The sequence below is a fragment of the Eretmochelys imbricata genome, chromosome 8 (assembly GCF_965152235.1).
Source record: "Eretmochelys imbricata isolate rEreImb1 chromosome 8, rEreImb1.hap1, whole genome shotgun sequence".
Lineage (NCBI taxonomy): Eukaryota > Metazoa > Chordata > Testudines > Cheloniidae > Eretmochelys > Eretmochelys imbricata.
The window spans coordinates 23,479,029-23,506,977 of NC_135579.1; the positions used below are offsets into that span (position 1 = coordinate 23,479,029).

A 27,949-nucleotide genomic window follows, 5' to 3' on the forward strand; every position below is an offset into this window, starting at 1 on the left:
TTTAACTGATGATACCATGCCATTTCAAATAACTAGGAAAGTTATGTCAGTATTTTTTCCACATTGAAATTGGGCTTCTATTTATAAAAGATTTAAAAAAATAAGAAAAATATGGTTATGGTAGAAAAAATATTAGCATGGAAGCAGGACTCCCAGCTGTATGACTTTGCTATTCAGGGATGACCTGCATAACTCAAACAAGCTAATAAAGCTTCCTCTATCACACCACTAAAAATTGATATCCCATATATTTAAGAGAAAAAAAATTACATGTTTTAAAAACACTATTAGGACTACTTTCTTAATCCTTCTAGCTGTAAAGCTAGGTTCTGTTAATATTAATTCACCCATACAGCCTTTTGAGGGGGAGAGAGAGAGAGTTTATAATATTTCTTATAAATGTTTAAAAGTTTATACTGAAAGTGTCATATCCAATATCTCAGCCATCCAGTGACAGAACCAAAAGCTGCATCTCTGCCTCTTTGGAAATCTGGGAATCACAACTTTCCAATGGTGTAGACAGCGTGTTTTTAACTAAGATACCATAAGATATTGGACCTTAAACTGGTCACTTAATATTGCAAGATGGAGTTTTGGTAGGAGCAAAGGGTTAAAGAAATATGGTAATTTTTTTATTTTTAAAACACATAATAGTAATGTTGGCTGTTTAAACTGCTCAAGTGTTTAGATTATGAGATTGAATTTTGTTGGACATGTATGAGCTCGGACAGAGCAGGTAAACCAGTCAAACTTTCATGATAAATGCAATTTATCTCACTGGATGTCAGCATTGCATATCGGGGTGTATGCATAAGGCTACACTGTTAGCTAAAACACAGGAAGAATTTCAAAGCTCTGTGTAGCATATCAACTTCTTGCAACCTCTTCAGGACAAGAGTAAAATATTCCCAGTTACCAGACAGCATTAACGTTTATATTACATTCAACCAAGTCTGTACATCAAATCACATCAGTTTTTACACATTTTTGCATTCCTAAAATTACCAAAATGATAAAGAATGACTATTTCCCTCCTACTAAGCCACACATAAGAGACGTCTTAAGATCTTAGTCATCCAACCCTACCACTTTTAAGGCTTTATTTACATAAGCACTTTTGTCGGTCAGGAGTGTGAAAAAAATACCCCCCCACCAACCAACAGAAGTTTCACTGACAAAAGCGCCTCCCCCCAACATAGCTACCGCTGCTTGTTGGGGGTGATTTAGTTTATGCCATCTGTAGAGCTTTCTCCTGCTGGCACAGAGCGGCTACACAGGAGATCTTACAGTGGCGCAGCTGTGCTGCTGTAAGGTCCCTAGTGTAGACAGAGTCTGTGTTACATTCATCAGTTTTTACATAACAGTGACACCTGCTGGCCAACTGGTTTAGATGCAGTTTGTTTTCCTGAATTTATAGGTTCCTCTTCTCCCGTTACTTGCTACGATGAATTTTAGAAGGTATCAACTTACCCTTTCAGTAATACAAGTCTGTACCAAATATACTTTTCAAAAAAAGGAAAGCGCTACTGTGCTTATAGCACCAGCCGTTAACTTCATTCATAGACTTCTTTTCCCTGGCAAAAGCCAGGCCATTTCTGCAAAGCAGACTTGTGCAGTTTTTTACAGAAACGTGGAAAGAAAAGCTCCAGTTACTGGTTTACCAAGTATCATATACAATAGCCAAGCACCGTATGCTGGAATGTCTTTCACATAATTACTGTCCAAGAAAGGAGGCCATAGGATCATCAGGTCTTTGGCGTTTCATTCTATAAGCCTCCATTTCCTCTTCTGTAGGCTCCCTTGTTTCATACATGCTGTTATATGGCCTCTTCCTCTCATCTAACTGCATGATTTCTTTAACCTGGAGGAGACGAGCCTCTTCTGCATTTAATGCCTGAAGTAAAAGCAGAAATGAGGTTAAGAATCAGGACAGATTCTAGTACTTTAACTAAAAGCACCAGCAGCAGACAGAACAGTGGGATTCTATAATCCACACAAAACAGCCAATGCTAGTTCTCATTTTACACATACAAGCCTTAAGTGTTTAACCTGCAACTACTGTGCCACATTAGAATTTGCCACGCTTAATGTTTTAATTTTGCTGTCAGTTTTCTCTGTTCACACTATTATTTAATTTAGCCATTTTAAAATTTGTGTAAATGTAGGATGTTAGGGTGTGGTAATTTTAAGGATTCCTGAATTTTCAGCTAAGTTTACATAAAGGGTGAAATTCTCTAATGCGTTTTAGTGACTTAAGAACTTTTGAGAATTTCATCCAGACTGAATAAGGATAGCTTTTCCCGCCCCCTTTTGTTTTTTAAAAGACATTAAATATTCCTTCCCTACTGTAGTGCTACTGTTTGCTATTCAGAAGAAGCTGTGGTTTATCCAAAAGATCGCTAAAGTATATCAGTGTAAGACTCCCATGCTGTAACTGATAGTACACGGGCAGACTGCTGTACTTCTGTGGAGCCCCATTCAATTACTTCATTGGGACTTTGTACAGTTGCCATAATCTACTCATGCACACCATCAATTGCAGGATAGGGCCTAATTTTCTCCTTGGGATAAAAGGCACTTTAAGGAGAGAGGAGTTTTGCTGGTTTGTTCCCCACCTTGCTTCACACAATTGATTAGGTTGGTGTTCCACTTTTCTGCTATCACCCACTGTTCTAACCATTTACTTCAAAGCAGCTATACAACTCTGTCTAAAAGTCACTTCAACTCAGAGAAGCCCTATATACAACACCCCAAGAACCATGATTTTGGGACCTTCATACTACTGACCAAATATTTCTTAAGAAGAACAAGAACTCTGTTTGAAAAAGCACAGTGCACCTTTTTCAGTTTTTCATGTTTCTTTTTCTCTTCACCCTCACTATCTGAATTTGGACTCTTCTTTTGCTTCTTCTTTTTCTTCTTTTTCTCATCTTTCTGTTTTTCTTGATGTATCTGGAGGTAGGAAAGCAGGAGTTTTAGACATATGCCATGGGTTATGAACATGCATGTCCAAGGAACTTATCTCTAGGGTCTATCAACTCTGTATCTCAGGAGTTTAGTTTGGGAACATTGAGAGATGAGACATTAATGATCCAATACTTTATAAATCTCCTAGTCAAGCTCAGAAGAGTTGGCCCATGCATCTTTGTAATACAGTCACTACACCACTCCACCTTTTAAAACTCCAGATTAACAGAATGCAAAAATCTTCCTTCCCACAATCTTTTAAAGTAGTTATCCTTTTCTAAAGGGAAGACACGTGGGAGGGGAGGTAACCTACCTCCATCAATGTTTTGGATTTTGCCATATACTCTTCCTCCGTAGGTTTTTCCTCTGGTAAGTCTAATGCAGTATTCTGCACAATGAAGATAAAAGAAAGGGCATGAAAACTCACTATGCATGTACCAAAATGGAAAGACAAGTTGAATTATTAGCCTTATTTTTATAGCAGCATCCCATTGTTCTAATGTCTAAAAATGAAGGGATACTTACAGCGATTTCTTTCCCAGCTTCTCCTGTACAATAGGAATACTTGACAAATGAGTGGCAGCATTTATATCCCCATCTGCCTTCCTTCCAATATGAACCCCATATACACTGCAAGACAGACACAGTACTGAAGGAATCACATAATAGGAACATTGCAAATCATACATGATTTTTGTTTAACTCTTTTCAGAAAAGTAGTAGTTCATCCAAAAATCTTCAAGTTCATCAGTTTTCCCTCCTAAGATCTACAAGAATTAGCACATGGGGGAGATTTTCAAAGGCAAAGGACAGCTAGGTGCCCAACTCCCATTACAACTCAAGGGGAGTTGGAAGCATGACTGCCATTTGTGCCTTTGAAAGTTCCCCACATACGCTCCACTTGATTCACACACAGCTCCTATTAGCGATAATTAAATTCTCCTGCTTGGAGGGAGAGACTTAAGCAAGCAACTTATCCAAAAAGGTAAGTTCACTACTTTAGTGACAGTGCATCAGTTCCCATGGCACTTTGTCATATTTCCTCTGCTTTACCAGGAAATTTAGCTCTTGCTATTGTTTTTCAACGTAGGTGCTTACTGTGTGGTTGTTGATAGTTACATCCTCTTCATACTTAGAACGGACAATAGCTTTTTCTTGTCCTTTGATGACTGTTCCATGCCTAGAATACTCCACATAGTCTTCTGTCTGGGCTAACAGCAGTTCAGCTGGTGGAGCATCTAGATGTTCTTGTCCTCCATACTACAACAACAATACAAGCAACATTTTTGAAGATCTATAGCAAAAAAAAAGTCATTTAGACTTGCAACTACATTTCAAACTCATCACCTCACTACCTTCCCTGGGCTTTGGGTGCTATGCAAGCACTTAGAACATTAAAATGTAAACTGTGATCCATTTTTTGTGCTTCTGATTTACTAGCTAAAGATTCAAATTTCTGCTACAACGGTAACACTTCATATTTTTTTTGTTTGAAGAAATATTACCAGCTCCAGTGCTATATCCCAATTTACATATAGAACATCTCGTTTAACCCACTACAAGTTTTCAAAGCAAAATAAAGTTAGAAAAACAATCCAAGTATAGAACAATTAGACAATATAGTTTGTCAACAACTTGTGCTTAACAAATGTTAGCACCTTCATGATTTATTTTTACCACGTGGTCTAAGTAAAACTGATCGTAATACAGCAAAATAGAAAAATGTTTATCTAAAAAACTGCACTCATTATGGCAATCCCAAAGTCTGAAAATTAAGATTTTGAAAAGCACTTATATTGTGTGTGTTGTGAAATATTTGCAAATACTTAGTCTAAACTATCCCAAGTTATCTTCTTCCTAAAAGATCAATTTTAACAATGCAAAAACTATTTTCCACCACCTGTATGTATTTTAAAACATAAATCCAGACCCCCACATCTTGCACTGCCAAGTTTTCACCAGAGGTACATTCTTCTGACAGCTGAGGGATGAGGCCCGTGACCACAGAAAATGCTAACAGACCTTCAGCTATACTAATGTGTCTATATTAAATAACTTACCAGACACAACAGGTATAAAGACTACATAATTTTAGAGTTTGATCAGAAATGTTAACAGGTGGTTTGGCCCACACTAATAATGTGGTTTTTTTGTTTGTTTTTTTTTAAATGAAAAAAGAAAAAACCCAAGCTGGACCCGCTCTTAACAGCATTCTTGTTCGTTGGGCATTTGTTTTTGTTACCTTCTCTAGGATGCTTTCTTTCTGTTGTTCCTTAAAATCTTCTTTTTTCACCTTGAAGGATTTGTACAGGAGTTCCAGTTTTGTAGGGTCTGCTTGAAGATGAACTTCGGAGCCTTTGTCATAAGCCTCCCAAGCAAACACTATATATAAAACAAAGAGCCATCACTTAATTAAAATGATCATTTTGAATCCTATACATGCTTTTCAAATAGCACCTTTAACCTATTCTTTGTCTAAGAATCATCATGCAGTCAAGTTTACCTGTAACAAGAGACATTTCTTCCTTGGCACAGAAATATGGAACTTCAATTTTTAAGGTATGATTTTTCTGATTTAATGAAATACTTACACTGAGTTTGTGCCATTGAAATGGTATCACCAGTGTAACGAACAAAGTTGTCACCTGCATAACCAACTCTACAAAAAAAAACCCAAAAAACAATTATTTAAGTAACGTGCAACACCCTTACTCTCTGTTAAGCACATAAATTCCTTCATCCATTTTTGGCATCGTTACTTTTGTTAACTGTGAATCTCTCTTGCTTGAAAAGAACAGTCACCAAGACTCCCAAAATGGTAAGACCTCCTGCAACATTGTTTCTATTCCCTACCTGGGCCACAGAAAAAGATACACAAATGTAATTCACATCACTACTCCTCTGCTTTCTCCCTGAGAGTTAACACATTAGCTCTGCAACATTCTGAATGCTTGCTGGTTTGGGGAGCAAGAGGCCAACCTATGGATTCTAACATGACAGGGAAGCATGAAGTTCAAATTCTGGACAGTGGGCTATCTGAATTTGGCAGTTATTTCTGGTGTGATAATTGCAGGTAAAGAGGAGAATAGCTGCAAACATCCAACTACTGAAATACACTTACATATACATCACTGTGGTCTAGAGATACCATCTCTACTATAGAGAGGTTCTGCTGTAACCTGCAATTTGCTGTTCTGCCCACTTTACAATTTGTACTCAAAAAATTAGTATCAATCCTATGGTAATTAAATTGACAAGATCACTTTAAAAGTATCAACTCTCAACAAAATGATCCTCATCAGCACTGTGTGTGCTTCTTGTAACTTAGAAGAAAAAAACAAAATAAGCAGAAGAACGTAACCAAGAAAGTATTAAAAGGTTCCCTCCTCCATAACTGACTAGTCGCTCATTGGTAGCAAGATACACAGGACAGCAAAGAGAAACAAGGTTAATATTAAGACAATTTTAACTCTATCTAGTTTTGTTATAGATGTGTAGCCAAAATCCCAGTTTCAAACTTACTCATCTGGATTCTTGCCTGCATTGGCATATGGGTTCTCCCTCATTGCTCTCGTTTTGGGATCATAGTAGGCAGAATTTGGATCTAGATTCCTCAAGTACTAAAATAAGGAGACATACAAAATGTTTATTTAGAAATTTGGGATGCTAACAGAACTGAAAATATTACTGTAATCCCTTCATAGATACTTTAAAGTGTTAGCTGACATGCCTCCAACTGGTATTACAACAGCTTCCTTTAAGTTGGGATAACCATGATAGGTTGCCTACCTTTGTAAAACACTTGACGCTCTGTAGGTGAAAAGCACTATCTAAAGGTCAGAATTTTTATATTTTGACAAAAGGGAAATGGGTAAAGGAAGGTCATGAGTTACCCAAGGTGCCATACGAAGATCAGTGGCAAAGCTAGGAACAGAAACTAAGTCTACAGGCTCCAAGCCCCATACTGAATCCACTAGTCAGAACTACTAGTTAAGAGAACACAACCTTAGAAACAACAGGTAATAAACTTTTTTTTTATTAAGAGAAAAGTCATAATATAACCCAGTTCATTTGCTGTGGCTTACTTTAGCAATGTCTTCCCGAATACGCAAGTTTCGGACTGTAATACGTCTTTTGGAGTCAAAGTTCTGTCCAGGCATGTCAATATCATCTGCATATTTATCTTCATCCTCACCTTCACTGTTATGATCTCTTTCCTGAAAACAGAGTCAGAAAACTACTAAGTAAAATGATGGGCGTTCAATCTAGAAATAAACACAACAACCCGATTATTAGTTTAAATTGATTAGTTAAAAAAAAATCTTTTAAGAACCCCTCAGCCCATCCCCCAGTCTCTCTAATTAGGCATTTGCAATGTAAATTCTGGGTTAAGTGTTAGAATCTATTCTACAGTTACACTGAAAAAAATTAGAAATAAATCTGTTAGAGGATTTCCATTTCTACTTATGAAACCCAAGAGTTAAAATACACTTAAAATAAAACTGCAATTAAAAAAATATGGCCACTGTTCTTGATATGGCCTGGATTTTCTTTAAAAGTCAGTTATTCTCCAGCCTGACAACTTGTTTCTAAGAGTTAGTACCACAATAAGATTCAAAGACAAAGAGCCAGATCCTGGAACCCAACTCCAGCTACTTTGCACCACTCTGGCAGCACAAAGCAGCTGCAAAGCCAGTAACTCCAGGCCTTGTCCCTGCTGAGCTTCCATTGCTCAGGGAATCCATAGATGGCATGAAGCCACCACAGCAGGTCCTATGCCAACCCCATCCAGCATCTGGTTTTCCTTCCTTTGAGTGAATCATTTGATAAGTGTCTTACGGTCTGTGAATTTGATTCCTCCTCTTCCCAGTGGTGTCTTGGGGAGTTCTACAGCAAAAAAAAAAGAGCACGTGAGCAGAGAATACAAAACTTTAGGGTGGGAAGATATTTGGGAGGGGAAAGTAGAGGAAATTGTTGGACAATCAAAGCAGGGCTTACCCCAAAGGCAGTGGAAGACAAATGTGATAACCATGGAACAAACTGCAGAACAGATCATTGTGATATACATTTTTTGCTTGAAAGTTTACAAGCCTCTCACAGCACAGAAACCTTTTTGAGAAATATTTTAATTATTTTCACATCAAACCACTATATATCTTGCAAGAGTGATGAGTCCCTGAACTGTGAGAGTGTTGCATAAAGTCAGTTCTACTGTCTATCAACACTGATAGTTCCAAATTAATGTCTCATTAGACCTTAACATTTCAACAGTATTTTGGAATTGATGATTTAACAGGGTTGCAAAGTACCTTAGTCATTTTTGTCTAGAGACCAGAACCCTTGGTTTAACCCAGAGGAAGTCAGCTGAAGTGTTTTAAGAGGGACCAATTAATTTCCAGGCTGAGGTGACCTCTGGAGTGGAGGAGAAGGGAGGATCCACGGGGACACTGGAGGAAGGACAAGGAGTCCTAGGAGAAACTCATCTAGTCCCATTCCACATTCTCTCTCCCAGAAATCTTTCCCTGCATTCTTCACATGCTCCACGTCTGCCACCTCCCTCATGCCCAGAGTCACCGGGGGAGGCTGAAGGCGATCTGGCATTTGGATGAAACTATGGAGAGAGTGTCTGACCACTTCATGCTCTTTATTTCCCTTCATTAAGTTCTTCACCCCCAGAGAATGGCTTGTTGTGGAGAGTGAAAGGGCCTTCCTTTTGGCTCTGGGAGGGAGATGGAGGTTCCTGCTGGGGCAGGTAGAAGGAAAGAGATGGGTGCTATCTTTAATTAGCTCTGATTGTTCTGTTTAGTCCTTAGGAAGAAGAGTATATCCTGTGTCAGGATTAGAGACCAAGTTTACTTGGCCATCTAGGGACAAAATTTGTGGTTACATTCCCTAGAAAATGGAGGACAAATGGCATAAATTCTTTGTTTTGTTATTGATCAGTAACAGAGTAAACACAGTATACTATATTCTGAGAACTACCCCTCACTTATAGCCATCTCTTTATGTTTAATTTTTTTGAAGACATGCAAAGTTACCATTAAACCCTCTTACAAGAATATTTAGTTAATTTAATTACTAAGGCCCTAATTATAATCCAAGAGCCACTAGTGAGAAGGAAAATGAAAACTAAAGCCACAGCAAAGAGATCTGCAAGACAAGAGGAATGTGTGTTGATATTCCCCAACCTCAAAATAAAGGTTAACCAAGAAACGACAAATAGTAGCACAAAAATCTGAACAAGATGTAAAGTGTGGATTTCAGATACTGAACCAAGTTCATACTAACCATTGACAAATCAATCCATGGGAAGATTTCATAGTTAGAAAGTTAGTAAAAAGAAAAGGAGTACTTGTGGCACCTTAGAGACTAACCAGTTTATTTGAGCATAAGCTTTTGTGAGCTACAGCTCACTTCATCGGATGCATACTGTGGAAAGTGTAGAAGATCTTTTTATGCACACAAAGCATGAAAAAATGGGTGTTTACCACTACAAAAGGTTTTCTCTCCCCCCACCCCACTCACTTTAGATAAGCTATTACCGGCAGGAGAGTGGGGTGGGGGGAGAGAAAACCTTTTGTAGTGGTAAACACCCATTTTTTCATGCTTTGTGTGCATAAAAAGATCTTCTACACTTTCCACAGTATGCATCCGATGAAGTGAGCTGTAGCTCACAAAAGCTTATGCTCAAATAAACTGGTTAGTCTCTAAGGTGCCACAAGTACTCCTTTTCTTTTTGCGAATACAGATTAACACGGCTGTTACTCTGAAAGTTAGTAAAATTATATAAAACCTCTCAAGCCTAAGTATTTCACTCCCTGAATAAAATTTACTAACAGACAGCATGATTCTCTAAACTCTGTTTTCCATGCCTTGGCAAGGCCATCAATTGTCAGGACTGGAAAATGGGAGCCTAACTATGAAGCAAAGATTAACCCTTTTTCACTTAATTCAGAGTATTTTAAAGTACTTCCTGATACAAGTACATTTTTCTTGTTACTGTACTTACTTTATAAAAAGGATTAGAGTACTGGACAATATAGGATAAACAGGCTTTATAAAAATGCCCAACAGACAAAAAAAATCACTGCTCTACCACTTGCCCCAGTGCTAGGTGCTACTCCTATCAACGGCATGTGCTGAAAAGCAAGCAGTTGCAAAACAGAAGCTTCAGATCTGCACACACAAAAAAAAGATAAGACAGCAAATGAAGCACATATATGTTAAAATGTCCTCTACTAGTTATTTGGGCTACCAGCGTCTGAAGGCAGAGATGACCTGTTCTATTCAGAAAAGGAAAAAAAGGCACTTTTTTTGTTTCAGTTTGAAGTAAAATATGCCAGGTTTTAGCTTACTTACCACCTGCTCCATCAGTTTTCCTGAAGCCAACTCTTCCTGCAACTTCTGGGCTTTCAGAGTACGTTTAGCCTAAACATAGAAAGACGGTGTTTTTATTTTATTTTGCTAAATAAAAGTGATCTATCAAAAACACTCATAAGCACCATTTAGAACTTTAAATGCACTAGTTAGGACCCAAATTTGTTGCTACCAACCAACCGCTACCACTCAAGGTATGCCTACACTGCAACGAAACACAAGCTGACTCAGGCTTGCAGGGCTTGGCTTGTGGGGCTAAAAAATTGCAATGCAGATGTTAACAGTTTAGGCTGGAGCAGAGGCTCTGAGACCTGAAAAGGAAAAGGGTCTCAGAGCCCAGTCTCCAGCCGGAGCCCAAAACCTCCACTGCAGTTTTATAGCCCCGCAAGCCTGAGTCAACTGACTCGGGCCAGCCTTAGGTGTTTGATTGCAGTGTAGACTTATCCAACGGACCCAGTGCCCCAACGTCCGTTTTTATACTGCTCTTCCAAATCCCTAGCTACTGGCTACATCACGCTAGTCTCTTGATTACTAGAGGGAGGGAAGAGTACCTAAAGGCTATCTTCCTGTCAGAACCAGTTTACTTAATATGAGCAAATTCACAGGTCCATACTCTCTAAAATACTCTGGCTTATTGGGCTGACACAGTAAGGCATGTCAGTTTCACTGAGTTAAAATTCGAAGTGTCTGCTTTCAGCATTGGCATTCATATCTGCTATAGAAAACATTAAAAGTCCAGCTAAGCTCAAATATTTTAATTCCATGGTCAATCATTATCAATATTACCTACCCCAAATCAAGTATTTACTGTTGGTGATTATACATACAGAAAAATTAAGTCAATTTAAAAAGTGCTTGCAATCGTGTGTATGCAACTCTGATCTGCAGTTCATTTACAGGGTGAATCCTTCTGCAATTCCATTTTTATTTTTGAGTTTTTAGTTCAACAAGTAAATCTAAATAACCAAAGAGAAAATCCACATATCTTTTGCATTATGAATGCAGCACATGTTGAAGAATGTTTAGGAAGTCTATTCACCTAAATACCTACATACCAAGTCAACTTTGGAATATTCTTCTACAATCTTCATGTGCTCTTCCGGGTTATAACCATTCCAACGATCTCTCTTCCCATCATAATCAAACATTAGCGTAGGCTGCATATGTTCATCTGGTGCAATATTAAGGCCTGTGAATTTTGCTCCAACTTTCCTAGGTCTCTGAAAAAGGGAAGCCACCGTTACCTTTGCATTATTTTAGTCTAAAGGACAGCCACATTACTCACTTATATACATCTCCTTAAAAAACTGAATTCCTCTTAGATACCTTGACAATACAGCAACCTACAGCTCTACATATATGTCCACTGTTACTTCTAGATTTTATATACTGAAGTCAGCTTAAAAAGACATTGACTTAAAACAACTAACAAAAGCGTAGCTGCTTTTATTTTATCTACTGCTGCCAACACCACCTAAAACAGAGGCAGGCAACCTATGGCATGCATGTCAAAGGCGGCATGCGAGCTGATTTTCAGTGGCACTCATGCTGCCCGGGTCTTGGCCACCGGTCTAGGGGGCTCTGCATTTTAATTTAATTTTAAATGAAGCTTCTTAAACATTTTAAAAACCTTATTTACTTTACATACAACAATAGTTTGGTTATATATTATAGGCTTATAGAAAAAGACCTTCTAAAAATGTTAAAATGAATTACTGGCATGCAAAACCTTAAATTAGAGTGAATAAATGAAGACTTGGCACACTACTTCTGAAAGGCTGCTGACCACTGACCTAAAAGAACTCTTTACTGGAAGATTAGTTTTTAGTTCTTTCACTGTGCATTTCCCTGTTTAGACAGTTAGGCTGCATCAACAGAGGTAGTTTTGGGGAATTCTCCCACTATTGGATCACTTCTAGAAATGGCAAGAATGCTAGCATAAATTAACAATGGTGTTTTTGACTACTAATCCTAATCAGATTAGGAGGAGATCTGGAGAACACAAGTAGTGTAGAACAATGCTGGTCTACACTAGAGTTGGTGGAGCTGTACCAGTGCTAGAACAAAGATGAGAGGATTTCTGCAAAGTCATACATGTGAGCAAAGCCTGTGTTAGTTTCCCCTGTTTTTGTGGGTCATACATGCAAGGGAGAGAGAAAAAAAGTTTGTTTGTTTTTTTAAATAAAGTGTGATTGTAAAAACCACCAAAAAAAAAGTTGACACAAAGACTCAGAGGCAAATGCAGTACATGAAGACAGGTTTCAGTGGTAGCTGTGTTAGTCTGTATCAGCAAAAAAAAAAAAAAAAAAGAGGAGTCTTTGTGGCACCTTAGAGACTAACAAATGTATTTGGGCATAAGCTTTCGTGGGCTAGAACCCACTGCATCAGATGTATGAAGTAAAAGATACAGGAGCAGGTATAAACACTTGGTAAAGCAACCCACATCCTTTCATGTATTTATACCTGCTCCTGTATCTTTTACTTCATACATCTGATGCAGTGGGTTCTAGCCCACGAAAGCTTATGCCCAAATACATTTGTTAGTCTCTAAGATGCCACAAGGACTCCTCGGTTTTTTTGCAGTACATGAAGTTACTTTTTAAACTGAACAGATTGAAGTTGGTGCCCCATCGTCAGACATTTAAGAGTACTTTTAAGAAATCCCATTTTAACAGATTTGGAGCTGAAAAAGGCATCCTGGGCTGTGCTTGACCCAAAGCAGTGTAAGACAATTACTTCAATAAATTATACAATGAAAAGAAAAGCGTGGGTGAGATGTGGTAGTCTGACGTGCCCGTTTTCTTATCCCAATTGGTAAATGTTTTTATATTATATATATATATGGGTTGACCCATAATACCATGAAAAGATAAGTCTTTTGATATGCTAACAGTTTTTTCCTTATGTATTCCTCCTACATAAAACTGGTTTGGATGAACAGCCTTCAAACATCTCAAACTGTATTTGAGAGATTGATTAAAATCACTCTGAAGAGCTAGTTTAGATGTGCCAAACTACATATTTTCCACCAATGCAAATTCACAGTAATATTTTCCAAGAAACAGTCAGACACCAAAAGTAGTCAGGTTTACCTCCAGGCAGTCTTTCTTTGTATGTGTCATTGCACCACAGTTCTCACAGGCTCCTTTGCGGTACTTAGTTGCAACAGCATTCTAAATATAAGGGGGAACAAACACTGATATAACACTGACCTACACATTTCCAATAAGCAGCTTTGGCTGATGTGCATTTTTCATTAGCCTGATTAAGTGAAGGTGAATCTGTGCACACAAAATTAGCTCTACAAAGCCAAAACACACAGTTTCAGTTGTTTCCCAAATGCTCTGGAAAGCCTATGGCAAAGGTTTCCACTTTCACTCCGCCCCTCCCCCCAATCAGTACAGAAACTAGAGGGAATAGATATTTCAGAAGAATTGATCATAGGAATCTATAAACTCCCAAACTTAATAGTGCTGGATTGAGCTGTCAGATTTTCTCCTCTAGACTAGATTATTCATTTAAATACATTCACCTTAGCATGTAAACTAAAGTAATTTAATTTGATTGCTATTTAATAACCTATTTTAAAACAGTGGTCTCATTTCAGTTATTAGTAGCAGTTTCTACATTACCAAGAAAAGAAAAAGCAATTCCACCCTTGTTGGACGCAGATGCAGAGAATCAAAATAGTAATAAAGACTGAACTATACTCACAGACACAGTCCCTTTAGAAAAGATCTGAAACCTATTAGTGGAGCACTGTGTCTAAATAAACTAAGAAATTAAATCTCTGGATTACAATCCAACACCATTTTATGGTTAGTGAGAGATTATAAGACATTTTACATTGCTTTAATACAGTTAAGGAAACCACTGGATATCAAAGGAAAACCACGATCAAACTTGTTGGGAGCCCTTCTTGGCAATTCTTACACTAAAATACACTCCACATCCCCAATTTTTCTCTACGAAGAGAAAAACTAATATTCTGCTTCAATTTTTTTCAGTAGTCAGAAAAGATCACAACAGAAAAAAAACACAGACTAAATATACTGTTATTGTTCTTCAGTCTTGGTGTGTAGGGGTGCAGCTCTTCCAGCAAGTGAAAAAGAAGGAAAAAATATTTCCATGTGGGGTAAGTGAGGACAAAACTGAACACCGGAGTTACCAAAACTTAGATTAGTTATAGTGAAACACTTTTCATAATAAAATCATCACAAAGAAAAATCAATTTCATTCAAAGAAGATTCTCCTATATTTATCACAATTCTTCCCTTCCCAAAACAATGTTCCACACGTCTCATCTTTGCTACACCATAAAGATATTTTACCTCTTGAACACCTCGTTTGTACCATTCCACAGAGGAGGTAAACTCTTTCTGCTTCTCTGGCTGAGGTCTCTGGTGCTTTAATGTAGGTCTTTTTGAAGGATCTATGTACCATGGCACTGAAGAGATGTACTGAGGAATATGAGGGTTGATATCTCTGTAAGAAGATATCAAAAATATTTAGACACATGCAAATGATGTAAATAATGTGGCATAAGTGAAAAACAGTATAATGTCTTATTATATTCAGCATTAGTCTTTTTGTGACAGATGAGCTGTAGTAAACATTATCTTAATGAATTTAAACTAACTATAATTGTCAAAATAAGTAAACAATGATTTTCCTTTCTTTTGTTGCAGTCAGTTCACATAGGCTCACATCTTGCCTCCAAATCAAGTAACTTGGCTTGGTGCTACAGTATACTGGGGATACAGAGACAGAGCAATCCCCCTTTCTGAGATGCAAAACTGACTACTACACCATGACTACTACTCCTGCCAAAGTTAGTGAAATAGCCTTTGGTACAGATCAGAGGTAGAGGAAAAGAAATGGAGAATCTCCATAACAGGCTCTCCAGTCCCACCCTCTGCCTAACACCATAATCCCATTGTACTCAACCACAAGAGCCCCCATCTACATTGGCAGCTCCACCCACTGTATACCAGATTAGTACCAGTTGTTTGTTTGTTAAAGGAAACTCTAACTTGCAGAAGAGTGGGGATGATTTACGCCTGAGCAGCTAATTCACAAAGTTCAGCTTTCACAAAAAGTCTCCCCAGCATTACTGGAATTTAGCCATTTTCCTCAACGTTTTCTTTAGTAATGAGCAGGGCAAGTGTATTTTATCTGTAACAGAAAATCAAGCATAAACTTAGATGAAACTTACTTTCCTTCCTCATCCACTTCAGCTGGAGCATTACCCAACTTTCTCTGTTCTTCTAGTTCCTTCTTTTTCCTCCAGTCTTCTCTTGTCATCTTCTTTGGTTCCTCCAAGCTTACATCATTCGACCCTCCCGCAGGGGTAGAGTTAATTATTTCAACAGTCCCAGATGCCATTGTCTTTTTCCTTCTGACACGAACACATATGGGGATATTGAAAAGGACAATAGATTTAACACTCTAAAGAATTATTAAAAATTAAAGGAAAATCAATGTTTAATATATTAGTTATTTTTATTTGACATCACAATCCTTTACAATTTTTTCACATCACTTAGTTCCTTCCAGTTTTTTGTTAAGCATATTGGCTTAACTAGAAATCACTGGCATTTATGGTTTATAACCATGTTAAACAGTTAAATAAGTACTGAAAAATACACAGTCAATACACTTTCTTATCTCTTGCAAATGAAGTAGGAAATTGTACATTTTTTTTTTTTATAAAAAACAGCCTGAGTAGTTTCAGGACTATCAATAACATGTCAATGTGGACAAGCAGATCATAGGTCTGTATTAACAAAATACATTTCTTGTAAAGAACGAGATATACTTTTGAGACACGTTAGGTGAGGTAATATATCTTTTATTGGACCAACTTCTGTTCTGGGATGCGAGCAGACACCGTGCCCTTATGCAGTACTTTTGCAAAGACTTCAGGGCGTTTTATGACCATGCATAAAAAAGACTTCACAAAAAGTCAAGGAAATAAAGTTGATAAGTATTATCCCAACCTTACAGACAGAAAAACAGCAATGCACAGCAAGGTCAGATACTTCACCCAAGAGGACAAGTAGGGGCAAAGCTGGCTATAAATCTCAGGAATCCTGTCTCAAATCACACAAGCCTTCTATGAAAACCCACGAGACAGTCAGCTGGTTTCGTTACCAGCTAGTCACTGGCCCTTGGACTGACCAGGGTCGCGAACCTTTCAGAGAGCCCAAGTTGCAGCCCTTGACACCTGCCTCAGCCACTTCCCCGTGTCTGCTACTCTCCCGCAGCGCACCGGGACTAACGGCTGGGGGCAGGGACCCGACGCCGGTTCTTGTCTACACGGCCTGGCCTGCACAGTTATTTGGGGACTCCGGGAGGGCCCGGGGAATCGCGCGCAGCCGGAGGTCTAGCGGCTCCCAGCACCGAGGCAGGCGGACACGCATCCAGGGAGCCCCTTCCCAGGCGGGTGGGTCTCTAGTCAGGGAAACTCCGAGCGGGGGAGTTACACTGTGCCTAGCCCGGCAACACCGCTGCCGCCCCAGTGCCTCGGCCTGGCCCCGCTGCCCCACGTCCAGGCGGCAGCTGCCCCTATTCTGTCCCCCCACGCGACCGCAGCGCCTCAGGCTGGAGAATCGGGCCGGGCCGGGCCGGGCCTAGCCAGCAGGCGGGACGCAGCCGGACTTACCCGGAGAGCGCAGACGACGCAAGACAGGCCCCGGCTCCGTGTTTACCAACTAGGCCTCAGCTCCCCTCCACTATCCCATAATGCACCGCGCCGCCGGCTCTGGCGCCGCCTCTTAAAGGAACCCGTGGGGGTGCTGCTGCTTCTGCCAACCCCCGGCGGACGCCGCCCGCCCCCGAGACTTGGCAGCCGTACCCCGAAGGGCTTCTCCTGGGCTGCAGGCCCCGCGCCCAGCACCCGCGTGTGACTGTGCTGCGTGTGCGGCGGGCTGGGGACTCTGAGATCGGTCCGAAACGCCGCGGGACGCTGCAGAGCCCTGCCCTGCGCCAGCCATCTCCGCCAGGCACCCGGCCGCCCCTTCTGCTCCTCGGCCGCAGAATAACCTCATTCTGGGCAGCGTTTCCTTCACCACATCCCTCAGGGCGCAGTCTTACGCAGCTTCTCCGGGCAGTAAAACACTTCTGAATGGCACCGAATTAAATGCGTCCACACGCTCTTTGTGCCAATCCCAACCCAAACGAGTCCGGCCTGGATTTAGATACTTCCCGCCGCGTTTACGAAGTAAGGGCGGTAGTGCTGTGGTACTGTGCCCGGGGTAGTGTTTTGATGCGAGTGTTATAAATAGATGTCGGTGTGGCCAAGGTAGGCCTGATTTTAGGGCCCGCCCAGGGCTGAGCATCTTCTAGGAGGGGCTAAACTCGCTCGCCTCCAGGAGAGGAGCCCATTCAGTGCCTCTCAGGAATTGCTCAGCGCTTGGCAGGATTGGGCCTCCAGGCCTTAGCCTGTCAACGCCTGGGGACAGGGGTTGCTTGTTTTCTGTGGCCAGGACAGCTCCAGCAGGCAGCTTGTCTGTGCTTAACAAATAAGCAATACATATAGAATAGCACCACAGTTAGCAGCGGGCTAGATGATGAGCTAAATAGCTCATGAGACCCAGAAAGCCGAACGGCCCAGCCTCAGTGAAATGCAAAGCAATAAACAGCCTCCAGGGGCCAAAGCGTTTAAAGCCCAGTCTCGGGCACAGCGACTTCACGCGTGGTGGGCTGCGCCTTGCGCGCAAGGCTGACGGCTCAGTAGCTCAGGCAGTGACAGACGTGTCTGCAGCCAGCCCCACCCCCACCCCTGATTGACAGCGGCTCTTCCTTTCCCTATTGGTGGAGAGCGGCCCAGAACCATCCCGTCACCCATTGGCGCAGGCGGAACGTTAGTCGCCGTGTCAAGCAGCCTATGGGAGGGGCGGTTGATGTTTAAAAACGGCCCCGCGAGCGGGGGGAGTGGAGGGGGCGCGCGAGGTGGCTGCGCTACGCGGCTGGTGAGTGCGCTGGGTAGGGGGCGCGCTTGCGCGCTGGGGCTGTTTGGGTGCTGCTCTGGCTGGGTTTGTTGCAGGGGCTCTGGGTTGTGGCGCTGTCTGTGCTTTTCCTTCTCTCTACGTGCGGCTGCCTCCTCCAGTGAGCTGTCTCCTTGCAGGGGGAGCAGGGCTGGGGTTGGCTTTCCCTTCCCGCCTTGTGTTAATCTCCACTACTTATGGTTTTCCCTGGGCGTGGTATGGAGGCGTCTAGGATGAGGCTGTGGCTAAGCTCTGTTGGGTGCCAGGTTTGTATAATTTTTGGTGGTGCCCAGAATGGGTCCAAGCAGAGCTATCCAGTCCGTGGGATGGACTGGAGACACTGCCCTGGGCTTTGAGGGGCCCTGTGCTTCGGGGGGATGTGGGGTCCTGGGGGCCTGGTGCTGGCAGCAGTGAGTGACCTGGCTCCAGCCTGTTGGCTCCTAGTGCCTCTTGGGGGAGGGTGTTGAAACTGGAATGAGGCAGGGTGGGAGTTTGGGGGAAGGGGTGGGGAGTGGAGTGCGGCTGGGAAAAGGTGGGGCAGAGTGGGGTGGGCTGGGGCCAGGTTGCTTGCTGGGGCTAGGTCCCCTGCTAATGCCTGGTGTCCTCCTGAGCCCCATGTCTCCCTGAAGTGTGGGGGCCCCCAAAGTGTGAGACCTGGGGCAGTTGCCCCAGTCTATCCTGTGGATGGGATGGCTCTGAAAACATAAGCCCAAACATTGGTGGAGCTGAGCCCATGTTCCTGAATATTGGTGGAGCAGAGGCACCATGGGCCCATATAACTTGCCACCTATGCAGTCTGTTCCCCTCTGCAGGTTGGAGTCTTGCTGTCTCCTCTAAGAATTGCATTGTTCCGGCTCCTCCTAGCGCCTCCTGGGGACTCTGGCCAGGTAAGTGCAGGCTCCTTTGACAGTGTAGGGTGGGGGTGGGGACTGTTCAAAGTGTCTGATAGCCTCAAACTACTATCTACTTCAGTGTAATCCCTTGCAAATAACCTCATTCTGGGCAATGTTACCTTCATCACATCCCTCAGGGCACAATCTTCACCCTCTCATCTCTTGATGTAAATGGTACAAGTACTACCTTGGCTTGCTGTTCAGAGCTTCTTCCTCCGTTCCCTTTTACGCTTAACAAGATGTAAAGTGCTAACACTAGTGGTAGTCTAGTTACTGCCATCTCATTGCATGAGTTGTTCTTGTGCAGTAACACTAATCTGAGTTTAACAGTCTTCCAGAAATGTTTCCCCTTCATTATATTTCCACAATCTACTGACTAAACCCAAGGTTGAGGAAACAGACTTGTCTTGTCTCAGCTCCTTAAATTATAGTAAGACTAGGTGTGCTGAACAGGCACAAATGATGCTCATGTGGGAAGTTTTCAAGTTGATGCCCCTTTGAGGTTCTCTTGCCTACTTTAAAGTCTCTGTTGAAAACTGCCTCTTTCTGACCCTTTACCTTAATTAGGAGCTGACTGCAGACTACTAAAGCAGGCTGGGAAATCATGTGATTGGGTTTCCAAATTTGGCAGTCATTTTTGACATTATAGTGGAAACATTAATTTGCACTTGCAAGTAGTAGTCTTTTCATCTGAATGTGTTCTGTTTATTCTCTTATAATTAGTCAACTTGTCTAATGTTGACTGGTAAATTAGAATAAATGTATGTGTTCTGTAAAAGTAATCCAGATCAGGCAGTGAGACTTCCTACAATAATATGTCCAGCTCAAAGCTTGGCAAGAATATGGTGCCCAAAATAAGGTGGGTGTATGTATGCCTCTGTACTCTAAACTCAGATACCACTTAACTTGAAGTTTTATAGTTGAATACATAGCCATTGCTAAGTATGGCTGTGCAAAATGAGGACAGGTCTCACTTAAACCAACTCTTATCCAGGAAACATCAAATGACAGCATAGTCATAAATGCTCCCTCTTAAAGACAGAATCCCCAATGTATGCTTGTATTAGGAGAGTCACTAAAGTCATGACTGTCCTCGGTGCTTGTGTTCCCTGAGGACCTGGTTATAACTTAACAGACAAGTGTAACTTTTTTCTTGCAGTGATCTCATTACACTGAAGATGGCAACCCTTATATTCATAGACAAAGAGAATGAAGGAGATGTTGGTGCTGCTCCTAAGGATCGGCTAAGGTTGTCCTCAGTATCTTGTGAGTATATGTTGCTATAGAAATTAAATTTTGAATCTGTGAACCAAAACAAGATGTCTAGTGACATAAACCAGGAACATGCCTGGTTCATTGCTTCTTCAGATCTGAAGAATAGCATAAAAGTTGTGGCAAAGATTCAGTGTGGTAAACTATTCTCAGAACACCATTTAAGCTACTTTTACCTGTCCCATTCTCCCTTTTAAGGGATATATTGAGAACCTGTAACTGAGTTCAGAGACCACTTCCTCTGTGCTCCACTGGAGTGGGTGTGACTATAGAGAGGCATTTAAGACTATGGCTATATTGGCATGCCCCTAGTGCAGACACAGGTTACACTAACAGAAGGAGCCTTTCTGGTGGTATAGGAACAGTACCTCCCCAAACAAAGTTAGCTATATGAACAGAAGTTCTCTTGTCTGTGTAGCTGTATAAACACTGGGGTTGTTTTGTTAGCATTGTTGTCAGTCTGGGTATGGGGTTTTTCACACAGCTATGCCAATATCTGGTCTAAATGTAGACCACACCTTTGATTCTTAACTCTGTCTGGAAGCATTTGACTGCACCTAGGTCATGAAGTCCTCTTACTAGGCAGAAAACTTGAAATAGCTAAAAGTAGCCTGTCTCAAGCACTTGCAAAGCTATGTACTGACTTTTTCTAAGTAAAACTCAAAAAAACAAATTTCTCCCTGCAGCAAAAGTCTTATTTGAAAGATCACAGACCCAGACTCCACTTGTTGGAAGAACAGCTAATGCAACTCCAGCCCGGTCTCAGTCTGTCAGAAAGGCTCTGGGAAATGTAAACAGGACTTTGGGAACCACAAACAAGAAGGAAATTTGGAAACAGAAAAAACAGGTTTTGCCTGCCAAGAAAGTACGTACCTAAAGGTTTCAGCAGGAACTGAACATGCACTATAGCTCTCTACCCAGTTAGTTCCTGGAAACAAGGGCAGAGGCTGGATACTGGTATTTCTGTACAGGGAAATGGTGTCTGAGTGCTGGAAGACTCCATGTTTATGGAAACCAAATACTATTACTAATAATAAAATCTTCCCCAGATTGGAAGAAGCAGATGTTGCCTTCTATGTGGAATGTTAGCTTTTATGGTAGAAAAGCAGTTAGGCAGGGAGTGACCTAACCCAAATCCCAAGTAATGGGATACAGCGTACTGCTTATGTTGAGGTCTACCTGATCAGATAGACCCTGCCCAGCAACCCTCCAAATTTGTCTGCCCTGTGTAAAATGAGCTGGTCTGTCTTAATATCTAGTGAACTACATGTTGTCTGACAGATACGGAGTCCTTTGCATCAAGTATGGTATTGTAGGAATTCCCAACAATCGAACTGGAACATTAATATTTTATTAAAAGCAAAACTAGCTTAAGGAGTCTTGCTTATGTGCACAAATTCTGGGACTCAATTCTTTTCCAGAAACTGCTTTTGATCTTGCTAGCAAATGACTCTGCAGTATAGAGGATGAACACTTTGTTAGACTACTGGAGGATGACTAATCATGTACTCTTTCTTAGACTACTGGGAAGTCCACTCAAGTGGAAAGTTGCAATGTGGCCACTGAAGAAGCCTATCCAGAAATTGAAAACTTCTTTCCCTTCAATCCTCTCGGTGAGAACTAACTGATGTAAATATAAGACCTATTTGTCTTAGCCTCTTAAGTAGACCTAAAGAGAGCCTGAAAGTCAAGGCCCCACTTTGCTTTCCATAGGTGGGTTTTAGCTAGGATGTTGTAGAGCTAGCTTTGGATGTAACTCTTGAAATCCCTTGGCTATTATCTTGGACCTTGGTCCATCTCATGCTTTGCTGCACAGTGCACTTACCATCCTTGCCTGTCAACTGCCCTTCTCTCCAGATCTTCCTATCTCATGCTGAGGTGCTTGATGTCATTCCGAACTGTTAATTTCCATGTTGTTCAGTCTTCCTCTTCTTGCATTTTCTGGCTTCTGTTCAAGGGCAGTATTTGGTAAGCGTTCTTTTTCCATTCTGTGCACATGTCCCAGCCAATGATGTTGTCTTTTGTAGATTATTTGTGAGAGGGTGCCTTGTCCAGTAATTTTTGTGACTACTTCATTAGTCTTCCTATCTGTTATTCCCAATATTCTTCTCAGATGTTTGTGATGGAATGCATCCAGCTTTTGCATATCTTTCTTGGTAAGTTGCCATGTCTCACTGTTATATGTTGTGATGGTGATAATTGCTTTGTAGACATTTAGTTTCATCTTGAGGGAGATGCTGCATTTGCCTTCCAGAGTCTTTCTTCCTCCTTTCCTCAGAACTAGTACCATCTTGGCTGATGGTACTTCTATTAAGGCTTACTAAAACAAATATAAGGGAACCTTGGTAGATACTGGTTCTACTTCTGAGGTACTTTGAAGGGTATCACAAGAGAGAATGAGATCATGTTAAAAAAAACTTGTTGAAGTGGTTCATGTCTTGATGGTAGGTATTCCTGAGCTTTCGTGCCAGCTCTGAATAAATACTTAACTTATTCACTGTGGGGTGAGCACTTGTAGCAAGCACTAAAATCTCTAGCAGGCTGGGCGCTGAGTGGTGGCTCATGCCTTATGCTAAATTGCATTTAAATAATGAGATCCTACCAGGATGTTGTGTAAACACTAATGAAGTTGCAGGCCTTCAGTGGGAAGGTGGTCTTGACATTCTTGTGTACTACACTTTTTAGTTATGAACATAACAGCTCCCCTTAATCTAAAATAACAAATTGTTTGCGTTTAAATTGTCATTGTAGGTGCTTGATTACTAAAAGCTGTCTTTTTAGTATATTTGAAAAGAAACTAAATCATTTTGAAAAACTCAGTGCTCCCTTAAGGTAAACCTTCAAGGTAACATGCCCTTTCTTGGAAGCATATAGTCTAGTAATTATGACACTTACCACAGGGGCTATTTGCAACAAGTAACTATCTCTTAAACACACACACCTCAACACACAAGCGTCCATCAAATGCCAGGCAGCCTAATAGGAGGGGGATCCCTTACTGCCTCTGTCAGTTTCTACACTATCTGATCTAGCAGATTTAACGTTCTAGTTCCTAGTAGAACTTCACTTCTAACAGTTCTGTATTCTCTAATCAAGAGGCAAATGGATTGCACAGCCTTTGCCTACATGATTCCATATGCTGGCAAGTTCTTAGTACCTGCTATCTTGAATTTATTGAGTAAACATACTTGTAGCATTTAGCTGCCTGTGAACTGTCAGCCTTTCAACACATGTTCAGGTCTAAGGGGACAGCCTTCACACAAACAGCAGTCTGGTGGAAAGTCATTTAGCTCTCTCAAACCTGAAATAAACTAATTTCTCTGAACAGACTTTGAGAGTTTGGAAGTTCCTGAAGAACACAGACTAAGCCACATGTCCCTGACTGGGGTTCCTCTATTGATATTTGACAAAAATATACCTGACAGATGTATAAACATGGTCCCGTCACCTGTGAAGCTGTCCCAGATTTCATGGGAATGTGGTAAGGCCTGGGCTGGATTTCAGTGTGACTTGTTTTGTTGGCTGGTGGGGTGGTGGTGGTGGGTGGATAAGAGGACAGGGAACTTATGGGTAACAACCACTGTTTCCTCTAAGCTATGCGTGTGCATGTACACACAGATCCTAAACCCCATGCACGTGGCAAAACACCACATGCACAACAATTTGCACAGAAATTTTTTTGCACACACAGCCTGTCAAAAATTAGAGGGAACATTGGTAACAACCCTTAACAGTTATTGGGAGTCTAACCTACTGAAATATTACTTTAGCACTGATAAAACTAGTTCTGGGATACATGACCAAGCCTACTCTTCATTCAAATGAATGCATAATGTGGCCCTTAGAAACCAACATAATTACAAAGGCCTGGCCTAGACTTAAATCTATGCCCCTGGGTGCTATAGCTATGCCAACCTAATCTACTGTGTAGACACAGATAAGTTAAGAATCCTACATTCATTCAAGGAGCTGACTGCGTGGATGGGGAACAACCATTTCTCTTGCTGTCAGCTGCATCTACCTTCTGTGTTTTGCAACCATACCAGTGTCTTATGTATGCCACTAGAGTCCTTGTCGTATATACATGAGATTATTGTAACAACAACTCACAATAACTGAGCAATCTAACTTCCTCAACATGAGGCATCCAGCAACAGGGTTTGTCACTATAGTCTACGCAGACTAAACTGGTCTGTAAGTGGTCTTGTGCATAATTCTATTGCTAATGCAAGAGCACTAAACCACCAGCTAAAGGATTTAGATCTTTGAAACCTCTAATTGCCAACTCTTAAATCATTAAACTCTGAAATATAAGACATAATAGAATGTGGGGTTTCATGAGAAATTGACTTACTCCCTTTTTTAACTCTTTCAGAATTGCTACAATCAACTGCCAACTTTCTCTCTACCTTGGATGAAATCATTGACTTGCCACCTTTCGAGTGACTTTTAAAGTGAATTTGGAAGCTTTTTAAATTGAGCACTGAATAGCTTTGAATCTTTTTTTTTTTTTTTGTATCTTCTAATAATAAAGAACTAGGTTAACTTTCATAACCAAAGACTTGGGTCTGATCTATGTAGAAACGATCTTGCCTATAGCAGATGGTTGGTTACCAGAAACTAGACAGTGACAGAATGTTAGTTTGATGACAAAGGATTGCAGCAAAACTAGAGTCTTGCTCTTCAATTGAGCAATACCTGAAATCTAACCAAAACTAGGCTTCTGTCTTAGCAAAGGAAAACTTTAGCCAAAATCTCTACTTGAGTGCCTAACTGAAGTGGCTTTATTCCTGGGTTGTGGTGGAGACCTCCTACTGCCTTCATTGTAACCTTCAGGTCTGTAGCACAGGTGACCTTTTTTTGGGGTAGGCAGTTTGATACCTGACAAGATTAGAAACTGTCCTTGGTAATTGCTGCATTAGATGCTACTTCATGCATTAAACATCCAGTTTCTAGTTTTCTGTAGAAATACTAGCCAAAAACAACTGGATGAGCTGAGTAGAGATGAGTGCATAGATTTTTTTTTTTTGCCCTTTTTTCTCTGTCCTTCACTTAAATTGAACACCACTCTCCTCCCTGCAGTGAATATCCAGCCTAGTGGATTGGGAATCAGGAAACCTGGGTTCTACTCCTGGCTCTCTGCCATGGGCCTCCTGGGTAACCTTGATGTCTTTTCACTTCTGTTCTTCAGTTTACTCACCTGTAGTGGTGGTCTTGAGCTTCATAATTGGCTAAATGAGCACTAGGTATTAGAGCAACTGCACTGCATTCGAGCTCCAATACTGGCCATGATCCATCTTGTTCAGTAGCCTGCCTGAATAGTGGCCAGCACCAGACCACCTAGACAAAGGTACAAGAAACCCTGCAGTTAACAGATGCTGGACAGCTTGTTCCAGCCCTGGTGTCCGCCTCCAGGGTGGTGACCAGCTGAAGCTAGTAAGCAATTCTCACATTGCTTCCAAAAGGCTTAACTTCTGAAGGTTAAAAACATGAGCTGTAAATGTCCAGTCACTTACCAAGTCCAGATGAGTTCTTGGCCTCTACATTCTGAATAACATAAACCATTTCCTACTGTCTATTCTGAATTTGTCACCTAATTCAATTTTTTTTCCCCCTTGCTGTTGCTTTAAGGAGTGTCTTGCCTCCGGTCTCTCATCTACCTTTTAATATACATTTTCCTTAGCCACTTTTCAATCTTCTCTCATTTGTGCCCCATCATTCTTATTACCCTTTGAGCCTCCTGATTGTGCAGTCCCTTTTTGTGAGATGCAGTAATCATACTATTCCAGCTGAGAGCATAACCTTGTTTTGCAGAAAATATTTATTAAGCAATTACTACTCCCCTTTTTAAAAAATCCTGAGATTTTTAAACCAATAACATAAAATCAAATGATGGTGAAGGATGGACTCTGCTGAGCTGAACTTCAGGCAAAGTCTGTAAGTGACAGCAATACGTACAGGCTACACTAGCCAGTGAAAACAATGAGGTGATTCACAACATGGTTATTTCTTCAATAACCATTTAAGTTAACCCTCTGACTAATTGGCATGGGGGAGACTTCAGCAACTAGTGCAATATCAAAGGATAGCTACAATTGAAACCAAACTCAGTCTTGCTACTAATTGATTTAAAAGTAAAATTGTATGATAATGATTGACACTTTCCTCTTCAGAGCATGAGGAATCATAAAAGGAGTGGGCTGTTTGCCCACCCACGTTTTTTTTCTAGGAGGAACAGTCTTAGAGGAGGGCTGCAGAAAGCTGACTTGAATCAAACAAGACTGCTTACTTGTCTGAGGAGCTCCTCTTGGTGCTTGCTTTTTGGAGGTCTTGGTATAGGTTCCCATGTTAAGTGGTAAGTCTGATTTGTTACTTTCACTCTTTTTTGTTAATGGCCAGTAAATGCCAACTTAATAGCTGGAGAAAGGTTCTTAGTGTCATTTAACTGAAATGGAAATGAGCTGCAGTCAGCAGTAGGGTAATGACTGTAGTACTATCAGACTCTGCTTAAAAGAAGAGCAAATGACCTGGAGATACAAAGCCCTATCCCATCTGACACATGCCAGAGGCTTGGAGTTGATGTCAAGTGAGTAAGTGATTAATCTGATTTTGATTACATTTGATTTCTCCATGTGAAAATAACTCATGCTGCAAGGACAGAAAACAATCAAGCTGGGCTAAGACCTTGTTTTATAAACAACTTATACAATGAAATTCGCTAATTCCTGCCAAGCAGAGGAAAAGCTTTGCTTTTCCTGGTAGCTTGTCATATAAGCATTTCTTAAACTTATGTAAAGTAATATAGAGAGCTGGCTTGCTCTAAGAGTGAAAGAGGTACACTTTCAATCTAAAATTAGTGGTCATCCTTCACTACAGTTTAATAACCCTATTTAGGGGTTGAACAGTTCTCGCCTGCTAGGATCTACTGTAACATTTACTTGAAATATACATGCAGACTGCCTTTCTCCTTGCCCCCCTGTGTGGGAAGAGGTGCTTAGTGGGAAAGAGGCACACTGTTCGAGAAATCCTAACTGACGCTACACAATCACACTAAAATAATAAGGGAGTATATAGAAGTGGGCTAATAAACTTCAGTTTTATTGCTCACTCTTTCCTATCCTGTCAAGTTCATTCAAATCAGCAATGGTTCCCACAGCCAAACAAATGTAGCAGCCTTTGTGATAGGGCTGTAAAGCTACCTTTTCAGAAGCTGTAGCATGTTGACAATAAAACAACCTTTTGCCATTGATATGACTTTGTTCAGTAACATACTGCTTGCAATAACACTTAGTTCAGTGGAATCTTCTCCAACAGAAGGATTTGACAGGTGTAATAGCAGAATATAAAATTAGCCTAGCTTTTCCCAGCATATTGGTCAAATAACTCTCTTTCCTGAAAGAATCAGGGTAGGTAGGTATATTCTGGTTGTGCAGAATGACTTCAGGATAAATA

The 27,949-nt window shown here is 41.0% G+C and overlaps 2 protein-coding genes across 7 annotated transcripts; one reads left to right on the plus strand and one right to left on the minus strand.

Moving 5' to 3' along the window:
- Nucleotides 1–854: 854 nt before the first annotated feature.
- Nucleotides 855–17,110, minus strand: SLU7 (spliceosome associated SLU7). Of its 2 annotated transcripts, none has more exons than XM_077823680.1 (16): nt 17,009–17,110; nt 15,560–15,742; nt 14,676–14,829; nt 13,437–13,517; nt 11,400–11,564; nt 10,327–10,395; nt 7,807–7,854; nt 7,053–7,184; nt 6,490–6,587; nt 5,559–5,626; nt 5,210–5,349; nt 4,066–4,227; nt 3,493–3,597; nt 3,281–3,355; nt 2,839–2,952; nt 855–1,894 (listed from the first exon to the last, which is right to left on the minus strand). In XM_077823680.1, the coding sequence occupies exons 2-16, from the start codon at nt 15,727–15,729 to the stop codon at nt 1,715–1,717; spliced, it is 1,761 nt and encodes a 586-aa protein (XP_077679806.1). In that variant the 5' UTR covers nt 15,730–15,742; nt 17,009–17,110; the 3' UTR covers nt 855–1,714. The 2 variants fall into 2 exon arrangements, with proteins under 2 accessions (XP_077679806.1, XP_077679807.1); XM_077823681.1 differs by having other exon boundaries at nt 15,560–15,739; nt 17,009–17,074.
- Nucleotides 17,111–17,190: 80 nt separating this feature from the next.
- On the plus strand, nt 17,191–25,143 carry PTTG1 (PTTG1 regulator of sister chromatid separation, securin). Of its 5 annotated transcripts, none has more exons than XM_077823683.1 (7): nt 17,191–17,566; nt 19,128–19,219; nt 20,385–20,491; nt 21,184–21,362; nt 22,017–22,110; nt 23,826–23,978; nt 24,873–25,143. In XM_077823683.1, exons 3-7 carry the CDS (start codon nt 20,404–20,406, stop codon nt 24,941–24,943), a joined length of 585 nt encoding a protein of 194 aa, XP_077679809.1. In that variant the 5' UTR covers nt 17,191–17,566; nt 19,128–19,219; nt 20,385–20,403; the 3' UTR covers nt 24,944–25,143. The 5 variants fall into 5 exon arrangements, with proteins under 5 accessions (XP_077679809.1, XP_077679808.1, XP_077679810.1 ...); XM_077823682.1 differs by having other exon boundaries at nt 19,145–19,219; XM_077823684.1 differs by lacking the exon at nt 17,191–17,566 and adding an exon at nt 17,578–18,317.
- The last annotated feature ends 2,806 nt before the right edge of the window (nt 25,144–27,949 follow it).